Source organism: Hyperolius riggenbachi, chromosome 12 (genome assembly GCF_040937935.1).
Source record: "Hyperolius riggenbachi isolate aHypRig1 chromosome 12, aHypRig1.pri, whole genome shotgun sequence".
NCBI lineage: Eukaryota > Metazoa > Chordata > Amphibia > Anura > Hyperoliidae > Hyperolius > Hyperolius riggenbachi.
This window is the reverse complement of record NC_090657.1, coordinates 95,779,699-95,800,335: the sequence shown is the minus strand read 5'-3', so window position 1 is coordinate 95,800,335 and position 20,637 is coordinate 95,779,699. Positions and strand designations below refer to the sequence as shown.

General features: G+C 45.6%; 1 protein-coding gene across 1 annotated transcript in view; it reads left to right on the top strand.

The window, feature by feature from the left end:
- Positions 1-20,637, top strand: part of RIMS4 (regulating synaptic membrane exocytosis 4) — a 266,686-nt gene that overhangs the window by 157,425 nt on the left and 88,624 nt on the right. The window contains exon 2 of the mRNA XM_068264096.1: positions 9,257-9,395. Coding sequence (XP_068120197.1) covers positions 9,257-9,395 — 139 coding nt within the window. The remainder of the gene's footprint in view (positions 1-9,256; positions 9,396-20,637) is intronic.

The window sequence follows — 20,637 nt, the reverse complement described above, 5'->3', positions numbered from 1 at the left end:
AAAGGGACTGTCCCCTCGAAAAAGGGACAGTTGGGAACTATGCTAAAAGGAGGAAAAAATTATTTGTGTGCAGAGTTGCAGGGCTGTGCAACACCCTGACCAAGCTGCACAGCCCTGTATTGTAAAAAATGGCATGGTCATTAGGGGGGTTTAGCACTGCAGTCCTCAAGTCGTTAAAGTAGGGAAAGTTAAGGATTACCACTATGCAGTATACATATAGAGGTGTTCATTAACAGCATAGCACCAATGAAAAGCTAATGAGATGGAAGAAGGAGGGCACCCAGTGAGCGCCTCTGATCCAGGGGCCCCAATGTGAATGCAATCTCTGCATTCTTCATTGCTATGCCACTATTTGTGTCTGTTTTAAAAATGTTTACACTATTGGATGGATCCTGATTTTAGATTATACCTGTGTACTATAAGTATTTATACTATTCATATTTATCAAACACCCAGTATTGTGTGTGGCCATTATATTTCAATACTGGAGAGGCAATGTGTTCCTTTGCAAGAAATGAGGGGCTCCAAGGACCAATAGGAGCAAGAGAGAGAGATGAAATTCTAATGCCTGGCACACTCAGGAGATTAGGATATTTATTTTGATGGCATTCCCTGGTTTGTACTGTAGCTGTTTTTTAAAGGTCTAGCTCAGACTCCTTTTATATGCATTTTGAGTGGAATACATCTTAATAAATGTTTACATTATACATTTTTTATACTAGGCCGGCTGGGTTTGCATGCTTTTCTGTGTATGTGTCCTATGCTGCTTGGCTGACCAGGACAGCAGTCTATGTTCTGTCCAAACTCCTCCCCAATCCTAATAAAAGTACATATGGTTTTTATGAGCACAAAGTAGAGGGCGTGGAAAGGGTTATGTGCTTTAGTACAGAGTCCGTAGAGTTCAACTCTGCAGAGTTGTAGCCGCAGTGCTAGCCATAAAGAATTAAACTCTCTCTGCTGGAAAGGGAGGAGGTGGGAGGGGTCATGTGATACCTTTTGCTGAGGAAGCAGCTTTTTTTAAAGGAAATGTCAGGCAAATAAAGCTAGGCAAGCTCTACTTACCCAGGGCTTCCTTCAGCCCCTTGCAGCCAACATGTCCCTTGTCGCAGCTCTGCTCCCAGCCGCCAACCCGAGTTTTCCGCCAGTGCAGAGGCCGACCTCGCATAGTCATTCTCTACTGCATCTGCACAAGCGCCGCTGCCAATCACTCGCATGTGGGCTGGAGTGTTCTGTGCAGGCGGGGACACCAGGCTGGCGGTTGGGAGCAGAACTGCGACAAGGGACATGTCGGCTGCAAAGGGCTGGAGGAATCCCTGGGTAAGTAGAGCTTGCCTAGCTTTATTTGCCTGACATCTCCTTTAAGATTTTGAGGTCATGTGACTGTCATTTCCAAATGGAATTTCTCTGGAATGTCTGCATCAAATATGAACATTTTTTTTAGCAATGGCATAGTCTTCTCATTTTTTAATAGCAATGAAAACGAGGTGAACAATAGCTTTAATTAATCTCTTATTTAAGTTAAGTGGTTTTCCAGAATTACAGGCTTTCATCCGAATCAATATTGTAGTCTGTACATTTCTCTGTTACTACCAAAAGACTTGCAGTTCCGTCATTCCAGTCTTGTTAGTCAGATATGTAGATGTTTTAGCCAGAGAGCAGAGCCAGCACATTGGATTGTCCTGCTAGCAGGGTTGCTCGCCAGAGATTGCGAATTCGAATTTATCCGTGATCACGGGTAGATTTTCATGATTGGCGAACTCGAATTCGAAGACCGATACTGCTCCCGAATTCGAAGTCGAATGTACCCGAATAGTCACTCTCGAATTCGGCCGTGATCACGGGTGTTAACATGTGATCACAAATTCGGCTTCGGTATCCAGGGGATGATGTCATTGGGCCAATCAGAAGGACCCCAGCCGAGGCCCTAGCAACCAATCAGAGGAGGGGAGCCTGGCCCTCCCCTCCTCTATATAAGGCGGTGGCCATCTTAGAGAGCCCGTCCTTGCTGTGTGACTTTGCGGTACTGAGATCTCCAGTGCTGCTGCGTGTCTTAGCAAGTGCTTTTCAACTGTTAAACTCAGCGTTCTGCACACATTCTACACACATTGATTATATTGTTTTATAGTTAGTTAGTGATTTGATTGTTATAGTTCAGTCAGCTAGTGTAGTGTACTGTATACTGTGCTAGGCTAGTGTTAGGTCTGTGTGCAGGCTAGGCCTGCTAGCCTAGGTAGCCTTAGCCTACTAGCTTAGGTAGGTTAGGGATTATAGTTAGTTATGTACTAGTACTAGTTTACTTAATTTGTACTGTTAGTCTGTGAGTTTATTAGCTTCAGTACTGTGCTATTTACTTTACAGGCCAGCATCTGTTGTTGTGATCTGTGACTGTCATCTGCCCAACCCTATTGATTGCATACGTGTGTGACAGACTTTTGTCACTCACTGTCTGTCACACAAGTTAGTTATCGACTACTGTATACACTACTGCTAGGGATTATAGTTAGTAGTAGTTGTTACCTACGTACTAGTTTACTTAATTTGTACTGCTATAGTCAGTGAGTTTATTTAGTGCCGCAGGCTTCACTATCACTACTACTGTGTAATAGTTACTACACAGGCCACTAGGCCAGGCCAGCATCGGTTGTGATCCGTAACTGTCATCTGCCTGACCCTATTGATTGCATCCGTGTGTGACAGACTTTTATTGTCACTGTCTGACTGTCACACGAGTTAGTTATCGACTGCTACACTATTACTAGGGATTGTAGTTAGTTGTTACCTACGTACTAGTTTACTTAATTTGTACTACTATAGTCTGTGAGTTTTAGTGCCGCAGGCTTCACTACTGTGTAATAGTTACTTCACAGGCCAGTGGCCACTAGGCCAGGCCAGCATCTGTTGTGATCTGTGACTGTCATCTGCCCAACCCTATTGATTGCGTGCATGTGACAGACTTTTATTGTCACTCACTGTCTGTCACACGAGTTAGTTATCGACTACTACACTACTACTTGGTATTATAACTAGTTGTTACCTACGTACTACTACTTTAGTAATTTGTACTGCTAGTCTGTGAGTTTTTTTTAGTGTCGTAGGCTTCACTACTGTGTAATAGTTACTTCACAGGCCAGGCCAGCATCTGTTGTGATCTGTGACTGTCATCTGCCTGACCCTATTGATTGCGTCCGTGTGTGACAGACTTTTATTTGTCACTGTCTGTCACATGAATTAGTTATTGACTACTGTGGACTACACTACTGTTAGTACTACTACTACTACTACTACTTTTTTTTGTCCTTCACCACCAGTCACCACCAAGCCAGACTATTTATTATAAGTTTACATTATATATATATATATATATATATATATATATATATATATATATATATATATATATATATATATATATACATACATACACATTTTTTGTTTTGTTTTGTTTTTCTTATTGTGTTAGTATATTATTGCACAATGACTGGCAGAGGTAGAGGGCGATGCACCACCAGGAGAGGCAGCGCCATTGCTGCAGCCACTGGCAGCACCAGCAGGTCTGTGACTGGTCCGCCGCCAGCCACTGACCGCAGAGTTGTGTAGGAGGGAGCAGAGGAGCAGCAGCAGCGTGCTGCGCTCATCTTTGCCGTGGGTCATCGCCCCCGGCCCATTGCGGAGAGTCAGGCACAGGCTGTCTTGGAAATTATGGCGGAGCAGCAAGCCACCGTTTCCAGCCAGACCTCCAGCACCAGCAAGACCAGTGCCACCACTACCAGCACTTCGGTCCGCAGGAGGCCTCCACCACCGCTTGAGGTCACATCGACCCCAGTTACCAACCTGCCCTTACGGACCTCACTCTTCACCCCAGGGACCGCAAGCATTTTGAGAGATGTTGTGGAACAGTTTGAGGAGGAGATGATGGGGGCATGCAAGGAAGAGGAGTAGTATGAGGTGGAGGAGTTTGTTGTTGGCGCACAACAACCAAAATTTTATGAGGAGGAGGGGCCTGATGTAGGGGATGTTGGGGCAGAGGAGTTGGTTGAGGGCTCAGAGGAGATGTTTGGGGATGATGATGATGAGGTGGGGGACCGTCCCTATGTGCCACCACCAGCACAGTTGGGTGAAGGCAGCTCGTCATCAGAGGAGGAGACGTGCGGCAGAAGCATGGTGGCCAACACAGGGCATGAAAGGCAGGAGCCAAAGCCTGCTGTTTCAGCCACTACCAGCACCCCCACCAAAGCTCTTCTAAGAAAAGGGGAAAAATCTCAGCCCTCCAAAGGCAAAAAACCTCCCCAGCCCTCAAGCTTGAAGGGCAAGTTGAAATCCCCAGTCTGGCGGTACTTCACTGTGTGCGTTGACGGCAAAACCTGTGCCATTTGCCACAGTTGCGGTGCCAGCCTGAGCAAAGGTCGCGATCTGAAAAAGCTGGGTACCTCGTGCCTGCAGACCCACTTGGAGACCAAACATTTTTAGGACTACAGTGAGTTTCTGAAGCTGAAGGACAGTGGTGCAGGCAGTGGTCAGAGCCAGACAGCCACTGCACAGACTTCAGCAGCAGCATCCCAGCCTCCTGCTCATCCAGCATCTGCAGCAGGAGCACAGAAACTCACTGCTCCCCCCCCCCCCCGGGCAGCCAGTCCTCAGTTGCCTCATCTGCTCCCTCCACAGTCTCCTCCTCATCCTCCTGTGCAGGCAAACGCCGCCAGACCCTGCTCAGCGAGTCCTTTCCTGGTGTGACCAAGGTTCTGCCTCCCACCAACAGGCACATCCGGGTGCTGAATGGGTTGCTTGCCCGGGCCATGTGCTCCCAGCTCCTGCCATACTCCTTTGTGCAGGAGGGGAGTGACATGAGAACGCTCGTGCAGTATGGGATCCCGGAGTGGCAAATTCCCAGCCGCCACTATTTCTCCCACACGGCGATCCCAGCACTGCACCGCTTTGCTATGGTGAACGTGGGCCGCTCGCACGATCACACCGATCACACCACATCACCATGGATTCATGGAGCAGCCATTTTGGGACAGACCGCTACCTGTCCTTCACGGCCCATTGGGTCAGCCTGGTGGAATGCGCCAGTGAGGAAGCCGCAGGTCCATCCTCGGGCACAGCAGCAGCACCACCAGTAGTCCACTATGTGGTGCCACCACGCGGGGTCAGGGGAGAAGCAGCAGCTCCCGCCGCCAAGCGACCCCGCCTCAACAGCAGTGTGGAGGCCCGCCATTGCAAAGCGCTGCTGGAGATGAGAAGTCTGGGGAAGAACAGTCTCCTGGCAGCCAACGTGCTCCGCTACCTGAGGTAGCAGGAGAAGACATGGCTGACCCCCAGAGGCCTAAGAGTCAGATTGGTGGTGTCCGGCAATGTGGCCAACCTGCTGGCTGCCATCAGCAGGGAACACTTGACCCACGTCCCCTGCTTGGCCCACGTCCTGAACCTGGTGGTGCAGAAGTTCCTGCGCACCTACCAGGGGATGGACAATCTGTTGGAAGTGGCTCGGAAAATTGTGCGCAGTTTCCGCCGCTCAGCTGCTGCCGCAGCAAACCTGGCCGACGTGCAGCAGCTTGAGGGCCTGCTACGACACCGCCTTGTTATCGATGTGCCAACTCACTGGAATTCCACCCTGGCAATGTTGGAGTGGCTGGTTGAGCAAAAGAGGGCTGTAAACCGCCATATCGTTGAGGCCACTCTCGCCAGCACCACCAAACTCCAGCTCCTCTCCAACGCACAGTGGGGGCAGATGCAGCAGGTATGCTTGGTGTTGTCTCCCTTCCTGCAGGAAACCAACCTGGTCAGCAAGGAACGGGCATCCCTCTGCCAGTGGGTGCCTATTGTTTGTCTGCTGGACAGGGCCCTGGGTGATCTGCTGGATGTGGGAGCTGATCCAGCTGGAACAGCAGCCACCTGCGCAGTCCACTTCTGCGTAGGATTTTGAGTTGTTGGAGGAGGAGGAGTTGGAGGTCCTGGACGTTGCTGTTGAGGGGGAACAGCCGAGCGCTGCTGCAGTGGTGCGAGGGTGGAGAGAGGAGGAAGAGGTTTAAAGGCCAGAGGAGGAGGAGGACAGCATTGCAGCCACTGACCCTGATGTCTCAGCTGGACGGACCACCCTGTTCCCCATGGCAGTGCACATGCTGTGGTGCCTGTGCACAGACCCCAGGGTGAAGCAGACGCATGCTCGGGAGGACGCCTGCATCAGCATGTTCCTGGACTCATGGCTGAATGGGAAGGTGGCTCAGTTCCTGCCTGCTGGAGACCCTGAGCAGCAAACAAGGGAGTTGCAGGAGATCCTTGTTCAGCGATTGGAGGAAGCCTTCCCCCAGCCTTCCACCCCCTCTGTCCCTGTCCAGCCAGCACAGCAGCCGGTGCCTGCAGCCAGCAGCAGCATCAGGTGCCCAGGAGACCTGCTGTCCTTGACAAAGGCACTCTACATGACGGTAGAGTAGCTGAGAGAGGAGGTGTGTGCAGCAGCATCCTCCTCTCAAAGTCACAGCCAGCGCCTGACCCGGATGGTGGCCGAATACATGGAGTCCTTCAGTGGGCTTGACACCGTTGAGGAGCCTGTAGACCCCTTGGAATACTGGGTTGAGCGATTGCGGATCTGGAGTGAGCTGGCGCAGTACGCCCTGGAAGCCCTGATTGCCCCCCTTCCAGCGTGCTGTCCGAGAGGTGCTTCAGTGCGGCCGAAGGCGTGGTCACAGAGAAGCACTCTCATCTGTCCACAGAGTCCGTGGACAGACTCACATTTTTGAAGATCAACCAGGCCTGGATTGAAGGCACGTTCCAGGCACCTGTTGTCGGCGAGAGGAGGACATGAGGTGCCTGGGAATTATTTTTTCACAACATCAACCTTCAGTCCCCTGCTAATTTGGCCTGGTTTTTCTGTAGGTGCTGTGGTACCACCGCTAGGGACCATGGCCCGTTACATTGCCTGCTGCCACACATCACTCCTCCTCCTCCTCCTGCTGCTGCTGTATTTAACCTCCTGCTGTCTGTGTTCCCACCGCCAGGGTCCACAGAATTATGCACTGCTGCCATGCGCCACTAGCTATTACGCCACTACAATAGCTACATTTTTTGTTCCAAAAAAAATGCTGAGGTGTCTGGGTTGAAAACTGTGCTGTCCCAGTTGTGTAGTGGACACAATGTGGGCTTCACGACTGCTGTCCGGAACCTCCTGCTGTATGGTGTTTATTATTACAGCCGTGGTACCAACGCTAGGGACCATGGCCCGTTACATTGCCTGCTGCCAAACGTCACTCCTCCTCCTGCTGCTGTTGCTGCTGTATTTAACCTCCTCCTGCTGTCTGTGTTCCCACCGCCACGGTTCACAGAATTTTGCGCTGCTGCCATGCTCCACTAGCTATTACGCCACTACAATAGCTACATTTTGTTGTAAACAAAATATATATATTTCTGAGGTGTCTGGGTTGAAAACTGTGCTGTCCCACTTGTGTATCGGACACAATGTAGGCTTCACGACTGCTGTCTGGAACCTCCTGCTGTTGGTGTTTATTTACAGCTGTGGTACCAACGCTAGGTGCTAGCTATGCTGTTGAAGAAAAAAATTTACAACAGTTGAGTTCTGTAAGGGAAAAAAACATTAAGTTGGGTACAGCAGGAAGAATATGAACACAAAAAAAGGAGAAGGAAAAGAAGAAAAATAAGTTTTCGATCAAATTTTTTTTTAAATTACACCTATTTAATTGTGATTTCCCTTTAAAAAAATTGCTTTAAGGCCATCCGAATTTGTGATCACGACTATTACCTGAATTCAATTACTGATCATGACTTGAATTCGAATCGAATTCTATGGACGTGATCACAGCCGAATCCGAATTTGACCCAGACCCGAATTCAAATGTACTTGAATCGAATTTGGGTACATTCGAGCATCACTGCCTGCTAGGAACCTGCCTGTCCTGATGGGAAAAAAAGCAGTGAGCGGATTGGACTGTGGAGATCAGCAGCACACTGATGGTTCATCACTGTGATTTTGCTCTCAAGTTATGCTTAAAGGGAACCTAAACTGAGGAGGACATGGATTTTCCTTTAAAAATAATACCATTTGCCTGACTCTCCTGCTGATCCTGCATCTCTGAGGCTGCATTTCCACTTGTGCGGATGCGAATCGCCGCGGTAAAAATTCGCATGCGGATGCGAATTTCGCATGCGGGTCTATACGAATAATTCGCATGGATGACGATGTATGCGAATTTAACCATGGCAGTGCTGGAGTGCTTTTCCATTGTTTCTATGCGAATTCGCATGAAAATTCGCATGCCCAAACCTCATGCGAATTTCCTATTAAATACATTGTATGCGATTCGCATAGCGGTATGCTGCACAAAAAAACGCAAAGGAATCCTGACAAGTGGAAACAGTCCCATTCACTTGTATTGCTATGCGAATTTTCATGCGAAAAACGCATGCGAATTCGCTATAGTGGAAATGAGCCCTGAGGGCCTGTTTCCACTATAGCGTTGCGGAATCGCCGGCGAATCACCGCAGGCAAATCGCATGCGGGTGCGATTCCGCATGCGTTTTTTGCCGCGATTTCGCATGCGATTTCGCATAGGTAAGGCTGTATGCGAATTTAACCATGTCACTGCCTGTGTAAATTAACATTAATACCTATGCGAAATCTCATGCGAAATCGCGGCAAAAAACGCATGGGGAAAACGCATGCGATTTCCCTATTAAATACATTGCGTGCGATTCGCCTGCATTCCACACGCAGGCGAATTCTGAGGGCCCTACCCTGCAGATTTTTTCTGCACAGAAAAACATGCGGGGAAACGCACAAGTGGAAACAGTCCCATCCACTTGTACTGACTGTGCGAATCCGCATGCGGGCAACGCATGCGGATTCGCGATAGTGGAAACGGGCCCTAATACTTTTAGCCACAGCCCCTCAACAAGCATGCAGATCAGGTGCTCTGACTGAAGTCAGAATGGATTAGCTGCATACTTGTTTCAGGTGTGTGATTCAGCCACTACTGCAGCTAAAAAGAACAGCAGGCCTGCCAGGCAACTGACATTGTTTAAAAGAAAACATCCATATCCCTCTCAGTTTACGTTCCCTTTAACTATTTTAGCCAAAATATAAACAAACAAACTAAAAATCAGGGGATACTTATCACAACACAGATGTTTTGTACAAGCAGACTGGATATTTTATCATATGTGCACTTCTGAACATGCTTTTAAATATGTCAATTTGTATTTCACATACACTATAACTAATATTATATGTCTTTTGTCTTGTTAGAAGATGGACGTAAGCTTAAAGGTGCTATTCAGAGAAGTACGGAGACTGGTCTTGCTGTTGAGATGCCAAGTCGGACGGTACGGCAAGCAAGCCACGAGTCTATAGAGGATAGTATGAACAGCTATGGATCAGAAGGAAAGTAAGTCATCACACCATTTACTATCCTATTGCTTCAGAACCCTATGCACTTTCAGCATCTCTTTCACAGAATATAGTTGTTATAGATTTTAAAAAGTGAGGTAAAAGCAAAACAAATATTTTTTTAGAGCTCCAGATGACTCATCCATAGTGTCAGAGCAACTTTTTCTGCCTTAATGATTCAGAATGTGTTAAAGGCAAAGGATTATCAAAACATGTTTAAAATGACATACAGCTCTGTATTGACTGTTTAGTTATTTTTCTTGCCATTGGCCCAAAGTCATTTGTATGAAAATCACAAAACATGTGCTACTGTATTTTATGGTTTCTGTGGTCAGCTTTATATTTCCCATGCCAGTAGTTCTCAGTTATTTACCTGAAGTTTTTGGTATTCCTGATACAGTATCTTTACTGACATAGTCATTTTATTATATATCTTATGTTACACTAATTGTTATGCATCACTGCCTTTTTTTGTTTTTTTTTGTACTGCTTCTCTTTGCCATCAATAAAGTTGTCATGCTAAGACAAAAAAGTTGAATTTCACACTCACAAGCTGTTAGGCGGGGACCTCACTCGGGGAAACCACACACAGTTTTCCCGCATGTAGAAATGCTCCAGATGGGACAGCCCATGTTAATCAATGGGCTGGCACTCATTAGTGAGTTTCACGCATGCGGGGGAAAAAATGTTGCTATGTTAACTACTTATTCACACACCGCGTGCAATCCCCATTGCTTACAGTCAGCTGCTGTTGGCTAACGTGTGCAGAAAACTGACACTTAACCACTTGCCGACCGCCCACTATCTTTGGGCGGCATCAAGGTGGCTCCTCCAGGACCGCGTAACACCGATCGGCGGCGGCACCTGGGGGACTAATTAGCTGGGGATCGCGCACAGGGATGCACGCGCAACCGGCGGTGTTAGGCTCCGCCCGCCCGTGACGTCAATCCGCCGGCCAATTAGCAGCGCTGGCGGGTTGTTAACCCTCCGATCTCGCTGTTACTAAGTGTATAATACACTTTGTTATGTATACAAAGTGTATTATACTGGCTGCCTCTTCCCATGGTGGTCCCAGTGATCGAGTGACCACCAGGGGAGGTGGCAGCTGTGTATGTAATCACACACACACACACACTGATCCTGTCCCCCGGATCGTCCACAGCACCCCTCAGACACCCCCCCCCCCCGATCACCCCCCAGACCACTGTTTTCACTCAATCACCCCCCTAATCACCCATCAGTCACTCCCTGTCACTAACTGGCAATGCTATATTTGAGATTAGGCTGTAATCAGCCCCCTGGGGGCTCCTGATCACCCCCCACACCCTCAGATCCTCCCCAGACCCCCCCCCCCCCCTGTGTACTGTATACATCTATTCTCCCCTGTAATCACCCACTAATCACCTGTTAATCACCCATCAATCACCCCCTGTCACCACCTGTCACTGCCACCCCCATCAGATCAGACCCTAAACTGCCCCTTGCGGGCACCTGATCACCCGCCCACACCCTCAGACACCCCTCAGACCCCCCCTGATCACCTCCCTAGTGCATTAATTACATCTATCCTCTCCTCTAATCACCCCCTGAGACACCCATCAATCACCTCCTGTCACCACCTGTCACCACCTGTCACCCCCTAGCACTCCTACCCATCAGATCAGGCCCTAATCTGCCCCTATGGGCTTCTGATTACCCGCCCACACCCTCAGATCCCCCTCAGAACCCCCCCAATCACCCCCCCTGTCATTATCCTAGTGATCTAAAAACGGTGATCAGTGAAAACATTTCTAAAGTGCTGTTTAGGAGTCCTTTGCTAACTACAACGGGGGTAAGCGGCGTTGAAAGGTATATAAAATTACCTACTGGTTATATATCACTTGGCGCAACGTACCCCCTGTTGTGCTTTCCCCCCTCCTTTGGAGGAGTGCTATTGGTCCCGTGGCTCTGCCACTCCTGGTGCCAGCTGTCTTTTTCCCAAGAAAGTGACTACGTCTGGGTTTCTTTGTACACCCAGAGTCGGGTTTGCGCATCGCCACCAAATCAAGTGGTTGGTTGCCACTTATACAACCCCCTTTGTGCGTACCATGTTTCTTTACATATTGCACTATTTGGGCCCCAATTGTCTCTGTGCTTTCTTTTTAAAGGGAACCTAAACTGAGAGAGATATGGATGTTTTCCTTTTAAATAATACCACTTGCTTGGCAGTCCTGCTGATCTATTTGCTGCAGTAGTGGCTGAATCACACACCTGAAACAAGCAAGCAGCTAATCCAGTCTGACTTCAGTCAGAGCACCTGATCTGCATGCTTGTTGAGGGGCTGTGGCTAAAAGTATTAGAGACACAGGATCAGCAGGAGAGTCAGGCAACTGGTATTATTTTAAAAGGAAAAATACATGTCCTTCTCAGTTTAGGTACCCTTTAAGGTGTCAAGTCACCCCCTCTCCCTTCTTTCTTCACTAACTACTTCCTGTAGTAGCACTGACTTCCAGAAGCACACAGTCCTATTGGGCTTGTTGTTACGTTGCCTTAGGTCACCGACTAGATTTTTAAAACAGGTTTTTGTAGTTGCAGAAATCTAGTAACAATGTAATATTTGCTCGCTCTGCTTCCTAGGCTTTCAGATCGCATATTTAAATCTACGCCTGCAGCTTGGATCTAAAATAACCCTACCAATGCAAACTACATTTAGTAAAAGTATGCTTCACACAAAGGGAACATATTTAATCATTAGATTAATGTCTTCTTTTCAAAGCGGTCCAGAAAATGGTCTTGAAGCAGAAGTAAGTTGTGGCATTGTTCAGGGAGCCGGATGACAAGTAATATAGCTGCTCAGTGAGTCAGTCCTGGAACATGCTGAGATTGTATTATGCAATGTAAGGCAAAGGAAGAATTTTGGCTAAAGAGAAAAATAGGTGGCAGAGTCATGTATTCATATGTGAACACGTTTTTATTATTGTGGGGTAAATGGCACTGCAAACGTTGCAAGTCCCTTCTATGTAGCATGGAAATACTAACAACTTAATATAAATGATTTTATTATGTCTTCAGGAGAATATCTGAAATTATACACAAGAAAACAAAAGTAAACCTGAAATGAGAATAAAGAGAAATTTGATACTTACCCGGGGCTTCCTCCAGCCTCATAAGAACCGCTGAGCCCCTTCAGCATCCTCCTGAGTGTCTCTATTCTCCGGCTATTGGTCCCAGGAATCTGGCTCAGCCGCGCCAGTCATGCTCTTTTGCACATGAGGGGAGAGATCACGCATGCGCAAAAGAGACCGACTGGTGCGACTGAGCCGGATTACCGGGACCAATAGCCAAAGAATGGAGGCACTCAGGAGGACGGCGAGGGACTCAGCGGTGCTCATGGGGCTGGAGGAAGTATATATCGGGTAAATATCAATTCTTTCTCTATCCTTGTCTCAGGTACACTTTAAGACCTATGGGATCATACAATTTAAGGTTTTACTTTTTATTACTACAACATAGTTTTCCATATTTCCTATTCCTGTATGACATTGTAGCATTGTAGAATTTCCATCCCAGGATTGTCTCTGCTCTTGATGTGGCACTATGGTCATTTTAAGCTTTTAAGAGATATTTCAGCAAAAATGGGTAGAGAAGTTGGGTGTCCTTGTACAAATTTACATACATTTAATTAATAGCAGGGCAGGCAGAATTCTAGTAGAAACAGCCACTGCTGCCACAGAAGGCCCAGGACTTTTCCACCTATAAACATCTACTTCCCTCCTCCCCAGAGCATATGCTGTTGTTAACACAGTTGTTATGAGCAGAGGAGTTGTGGTGACAGCACTGCTACTAGGGTGTCATGGTCACACTTCTTATTTTGCTCAGGAAAGGTGGACCACTTACCTATGGGATCATGGAGGTAGTGGGTCTAAATGGGAGGGATGGGGGATCATCAACATTTTTTGGGGGGGAGGGGGGGGGCTTAGAAAGAACTGATCTAAAATCCCTGAAATTGATACAGTTCTCTCCCTATCTCTCTCTCTATCCATCTTACCCCTAGCAGCATTCAATTTCAGGACAGAATGAGAAACCCCTGCCCTCCTCCCCTTCATAAATACCTAGTGTGGTGTCTTAGGATTGGTTGGTAGGGTAAGTGGTACATTGCGGGAAGTAGTTATTGACCAAGCATAGGGAGTTTCTCACATTTCCCATCCAATGGGCCTCTGGGCCTGTACTTCCTGTGCTTCCTCCTGAAGCCAGCCACATGGCAGACTTGACCGCCAGGTTTGCGAAAATCTTGCTAAGTGAGATTGGGGCCAATTCACTCTGAGGCTGAACTCAGACATATCACTCGCTCATCCCTAATGGCGATATCAGCTAATGGGTGGAGGAGGTAACTATTTAAAAATCTCAAAAACCTTAATATAACCACGTTCATAAACTTCAGTTATAGAAGGTAATTTATATGTTGGCAAAACATTTCCCATCCAATGGGCCTCTGGGCCTGTACTTCCTGTGCTTCCTCCTGAAGCCAGCCACATGGCAGACTTGACCGCCAGGTTTGCGAAAATCTTGCTAAGTGAGATTGGGGCCAATTCACTCTGAGGCTGAACTCAGACATATCACTCGCTCATCCCTAATGGCGATATCAGCTAATGGGTGGAGGAGGTAACTATTTAAAAATCTCAAAAACCTTAATATAACCACGTTCATAAACTTCAGTTATAGAAGGTAATTTATATGTTGGCAAAACAAAGAGAAAGTTAACAATTCCTATGTAGTAGCATGTAAGAGAAAAGTTCTTTGGGTTTAATGTTAACTTACTAAAAAAAAAAAAAAAAAAAAAAAAAAAAAAAAAGCCTTTAACCACGTCAAAACCACAAGCTTCCCCAACCATTTCTGTTTTTGTTTTTTTTTTGTTTTTCTGGTTGAACTCGATGGACATATGTCTTTTTTCAGTAAGTTATACTAGGTAGGTGCTAGAATAAAGATACAATAGTTTTATTTATAGACAATGGTGCAATTGTTTATGTACAATTGATGTATGAAAATCTGTAACATACAGTGAACACACATACACACACTTCACATTCAAAACCACTGCCCTGCTGCAGCAGAAAAATCTAAAATACTAAAAAACTAAAATAAAACTAAAAAATTGATAAAATTAGCAATAAAAAATGCCTTGAGGATGTTGGAACAAATCCGTGCTATTGCACTGATGGATGATACTATTCACTGTAGATGTATGGATTTGATTATCCAGGTATTGGATTGGCACAGTGTCCCTTCAAATAGAGGCAAATAGATATTAGTGCGAAGATAAGTAATTTCCCAGGAAGTGTTCTTTACTCACAACCTCCGTAGATGATCTGCAGTTTCTGGGCTGGAGCCGCTCGATCCTGTCCGCCCCGGCCGGCGGCTGGGCAGGAGAGACTGGGACCCGCTGCTTAGATGTCAGTGGCAGTGGCAGCAAGGTCGGGCAAACTCACCCGGCTCCAGTAAAGTGCTGGGGGCGTGGGATGTCCAGAGCTCCGCTGTGCGTGCTAGACGCAACTCCTTCCGCGTTGGTGCTCGTGACGTCACTGCAGCCTGGCCAATCGCTGACGCGTTTCGGAAGGTACGCCTTCCTTTCTCAAAGCTTTGAGAAAGGAAGGCGTACCTTCCGAAACGTGTGTGAGTTTGCCTGACCTTGCTGCCACTGCCACTGACATCTAAGCAGCGGGTCCCAGTCTCGGGTCCCAGTCTCTCCTGCCCAGCCGCCATTGTCTATAAATAAAACTATTGTATCTTTATTCTAGCGCCTACCTAGTATAACTTACTGGTCTATATTTCATTCAGGGGTATTGGGATCACCCCATTCTAGGTTGAGCAGCTGATAGATCCACAGCGCGAACACTGTACACTGCATTTCTTGAATATCATATGTCTTTTTTCAACCCAAATAATTATGTAACTTGCCTGTTATTAGGTTGCCAGAGTTTGTAACCCTTGCCGGAGTCATTGAGGACCATACTGAAGGTTGATGAAATATTAGTGAACCATATGCTTCCCCCCCCACCCCCCCAAGACCAGGCCATTTTTCACAAAAATGGCCACTGCAGCTTTAAGGGTTTGCTGCAGGGCTGCACAACTCAGCACACAAATGATTCCCCCCCCCCCCCCCTTTTCTCCCCACTAACAGAGCTCTCTGTTGGTGGGGTCTGATCGCATCCCAGGTGTTTGTTTGTTTTGTTTTTAATAAATATTCTTTGTATTTATTTTTCTAATATTTTTTTTCTCTTCCCCTCTCCCTCCCTCCCCCCGCCAGCCAATCAGCGCGATCAGCTGTGATAGGCTTTGGATTGCTTTTGTCCCTCTGGAGGGGATAGCCGAGTGACACGGCTGTCCCCTGTACAGCTCTGGCTTAGATTGCGGTTTCGCCGTCTAACAGTCTCCTAGCAGCGATCAGCGCTGGGAGACTGAAGGCAGAGCAGAGCTATACCTACCAAGCGGAGATGTGCGTGCAACCTGCATGCGATCTCCTGCAAAAGCCAGCCCCAGGACTTTACACAGATCGGCGTTAAGCGGTCCTGGGGCTGCCACCGCGGCCACGCCCATCGGCATGACACAGTCCTTGAGTAGTTAAGCCATAGGCTTTAAAATTTAGAGTCATTTACAGACTGGATTTAAGCGATATTAGATGTTATTTTAATGCTGCCATCTGTGGTAAATGTAAGATGTAAATCAGGGTGAGGTAAGATTTTACAGTGGGCAAACATTGACTAGATCATTTAAAAATGAATACTTTCAAAAAGGCAATTTTATTCATTAAGTTACATATAGTAAAGTTCATATTCAACCACTTCAGGATCACAGTTTTTTCCCCTTAAAAACCAAAACAACTTTCACATTTCAGCGCTCCTCCCATTCATTCAGCAATAACTTTGTTACTTATCACACTGAAAATTTTTTCGCCACAAATTATGCTTTCTTTGGGTGGTAGTTTTTGCTATGAATTATTTTATTTTATATGCATTGTAAAAGGAATAATAAGGAAAAAAAGAAAAAAAAAAGATTATTTCTCAGTTTTCAGCCATTATAGTTTTAAAATAAAATGTGCTTTGGTACATAAAACCCACACATTTTATTTGCCCATTTGTCTGGTTTATTACAACATTTAAATTGTGTCCCTGGTACAATGTATGGTGATAATATTTTATCTGGAAATAAAAGAGCATTTTTCCATTTAGGGATTTTTAATACTTTTCCACTTATTACAAGAACTTTTTTTTGCAAAATTAATAGTGATATACTCTCATGACATCCGTATTAGAAAAGTCCCTAAGGTAACTATTTATGTAAAAAAAATTAAATGATGTAATTTTTTTTTATTTTTTTAACAAATGTTTTATTTCTATAACTGTGGGGCAGGGATGGAAGGGGTTAAAAGTAATAAAATAAAATTAAAAAATAAATAAACTTTCTATGTAAAACAGTATAGTGGCATAAATAGGTGTATTTTACTTTTTGGCCACAAGATGGTGCTACTGAGACTGTGTTTCTATTAATAGAACACGGCCGAACATGGAAGTGTCGGGTCTGAGAGCTTGTATGACATTTACAAGCTCTCCGAAGACATGGGAACGGTGATCGGGATTGAGAATCAAAAGATTCTCACATCCTGATCACAGATGGAGGGGGCTACGACGGTGGATCGATGGTAAACAGCGCAGGGATCGTGAACGCGACGGTAAGGGAGCAGTACGCATATCTACCCCCCTGATACGCACGTGTAGTTTAAAGGGGCGTGGACCAAGGATCCTAAAGTGGTTAAGATCTTGCATATGTGCCACAACCAAAGAGTAGGGACTACAAGTGTAGATAGATTTTTTTTGAATAATTCTCATTGGTATAATGCCAACTAGTTAGTTTTGGATGTTAGATTTGAATAACTGAATTCTTATGAAAGATATATGAATGATTTACTTCTATTTACGTATAGAACAATATAAAGGACTAGTACGCTCCACCTGGCATCATGGCCCATATGCAATTCATTTTTTCTCCTGAGTTTTCTTCTAGGTGATATTTTTAAAATGTTCAATAAAATACCTTTTAAGCCACCAGCAAGCAAGAAAATACTCAAAATAATTTTGACAGTACTTTTGCACCTACTTGTTGGTACTTTTTTAGTTGAAAAGTGCTGAAAAGTTATTTTAAATCAAAGATAAAAAAATATATCCTAGGAGAAAACTCAGGTGAAAAAGTAAATTGCATATGGCCCAAAGTGTCAAAGAAAGCTCATAAGATGAGTTAAATGCATTAGCATTATGAGATGATATGAGCTGGAGCAATGCATGGAGGGGAAGTGTTTGGTTTGGAGGGTATAAGCAGTTCCACATGCTCCATTTGGGCTTGGATTCCTTTGACTGGTCCATTTGTAGAGTTCAGCGTAAATCCACAAAAGTACTCTCTTACCACCAGGGTTTCCAACTCATCCCCTTAATTACAGGTAGTGATGCTCATCCGAGCTCGGATATCCGAAATACTCGGATATCCTAGCTCTTTTTTCACTATTCGAGCTTGAATACCGAGCTCGAATAGTATTAGCTATCCGGACTGTGCTATCCGAGCGCACTCGGATAGCAATCAGCTATCCGGAGATATCCTAGCTATCCGAGCTCGGATAGCGTCATCCGCTCGGATAGCGTCACGTCAGACGTCACCTCGAGTCCTCACAAGCGAATCAGAGAGCTCCCAGCCCTCTGACTGCAGCCAATCACAGAGGGGGAGCCTGGCCAAGCCCCCCTCTATAAATAGCGGGTGCCATGTTGCCTCGCTCGTCCTGATTGCGACTTACTGACTGACTGTACTGAGAGATTGCTCCAGTGCTTTTTGTCTGTGTGCAAGTGCATTTATTGTGTTCTAAACCAAGCGTTTTTACACTCCAACACTTAATATTCACCTGTATTGCTTTGTATTGTAGATAGATTGTATTTTAGGCAGTTTAGTTTGTGTGATTTGGGACTAGGGAGCACTGTCACTGGTGCTGCTGCAGCTGCAGCCAGCAGCTAGGCCCTGTGCCTAGGCAAGGCAGCCTGCCCTGCTCTGTGCTCTAGTCTCTAGTTACCTGTGCTCTCACCTGTCCTACTCTACTGTACTACTTCTGTGTTAGATAGATTATTGTACTATTTTGTAGTTAGCAGGCCCTGCTTTACTGCTATACCTATCCTGTATCTGCTCTCTGTAATCTAGTCACACCTGTGCTATTGTTTAGCTAGATTCTTCTATTGTTTAGTTAGTACTGTAGTACTGCAGTCAGTGCTAGTAGTTGTTAGAGTAGTAGTACTACTGTGTTAGCTTTCTACAGAACTGCTGTGCTGTGAGCAGTGCCAGTGTGACAGTTAGTGTGCACTAGTGTCTTCTCCTCTGCTGTCTGACTGGCACTTGGCACGTGCCACATCCGGCATGCTCCTGGCACACATTCCACCTGCTGCTGCATTGCCCTGCTCCTGCTGCCTGTGCAGCTCCCACCGCCAGGGTGCCACAGGCCACTGATACCACCTATATTTAACCCAAAACACAATTGCTGCGTAATTTTTTGGAGGTGTCTGGGGTGAAAACTGTCATGTCCCAGTTGTGCGGTTGGACTTTGGACATAATGTGGGCTGCACGACTGCTGTCTGGAACCTAGTCCTGATGTTAATTTACAGCTATTTTTTTGGGGGGGGATTTAAGTCCCCACATCATCAATTAGTGTTCCCCTTTACAAAATAATGATGCTACATACCTCATATACCCTAAAAACGTTTTTAAAGCAATTTAAAGGCCACTTCCGGTTTTTCTATCCGGATATCCAAATTTGCCCGGATAGCCCGGATACTGTGGTCGGATATCCGATTTGCATTCGAATCGGAAAATTTTGAACTCGGATATCCGACCCGGATCGGATATCGGGGTATCCGGATCCGAATCGGATCCAGATTTTGAAAAGGGGTATTCGAGCATCACTGATTACAGGTACATAATAATTATAATATAGGTATTGTTGCAAGTTAGATGTAATTTAAACACTGATTATGTGTCTGTTGCCCCAGAATCTGCATAACTTAAATGTGTCAGTATTTACAGGAATAATTTGGCAGCCCTGCTTACCACCATCACTGCAATGAGATGATTCATCCACTGTCAGGACCTCCACACATTTAAAGAAAGGCACAGGCAATGGTGGGTGATGAGGCTATTTGGCCCACATACTGCTGCAATGTTGTCTGTCACCCCTATTATCATTGTCTGTAACCTTATTTATTGTATTCATATGTTGGCACTATATATGGTAAATCCAATAAATAATAACAATGCAACAGGTCGTATGAATGATTATTGCTGCAAGATGTAACTTTCTGCACTTTAACTAACCTTACTGCTTTGGCTACTATCCTATTGCTGGATTATGACTGCTGTGGGCTTCAGTAAGCTATTGGAGTACTTATTTTAGCATCTCTAAGAACGCTGTACATTCTTAATAGCTGTCTTTTCTAGCTTAAGCATATTTATAAGGTGATTGCTTAGGAAAGCTTTTGATGCAAATTGATAGCACATAAAAAACCTTTATTATCATGCCGAGGCACTGTGTGATTGCAACTACAGACCTATTGGTTGTTGGACTGCTAACTTGGATGCTCAGTTACCAGTTAAGTCTTGTTAGGCATACTAATTAAAAAAGCAGTGCAATATCTGGTGCTTTTTCCACCTTTTCTTACATGGAATTCCCTATGTATCAAGTCCCGGGACTCTCGAATATTTGTAATACATGCTTTATATATACACATTACCATTGCTATCTATGTACAATAAGTACTTCATTCAGACTTTAGAGTCACAGAGATAGGAAAACATTATCTGTAGCAACTGTATTAGGGTAGAAGTAGTAGTAGGAAAAGTCAGGGTTAAAAGGGTAACAACACTTTTATAATCTGTGGTCAAGACAGGCAAGAGTAGTAATTTGACAATAGTAAAGCTTTGTTACCATCCATCTTCTATTCGGTTCACAAACAGCTGTGTAACTTTGACCAGATGAGAAGAACTCAGAATATTTGAAAACCTCTGATTGTTTTCTGTGTTTAATTGTATGAATGTGAGGTGGTGATTCTAATGGAGGACAGAAGAGGGTCGTGTGCAAATTTTACTGCCTTTTTATGCACTTATTCCAGATCAAATGCCCGCTGTGCTTGCTCATAGTACTAGAGGGGAGGAACCAACACTGGAATAGAACATGTTAAAAA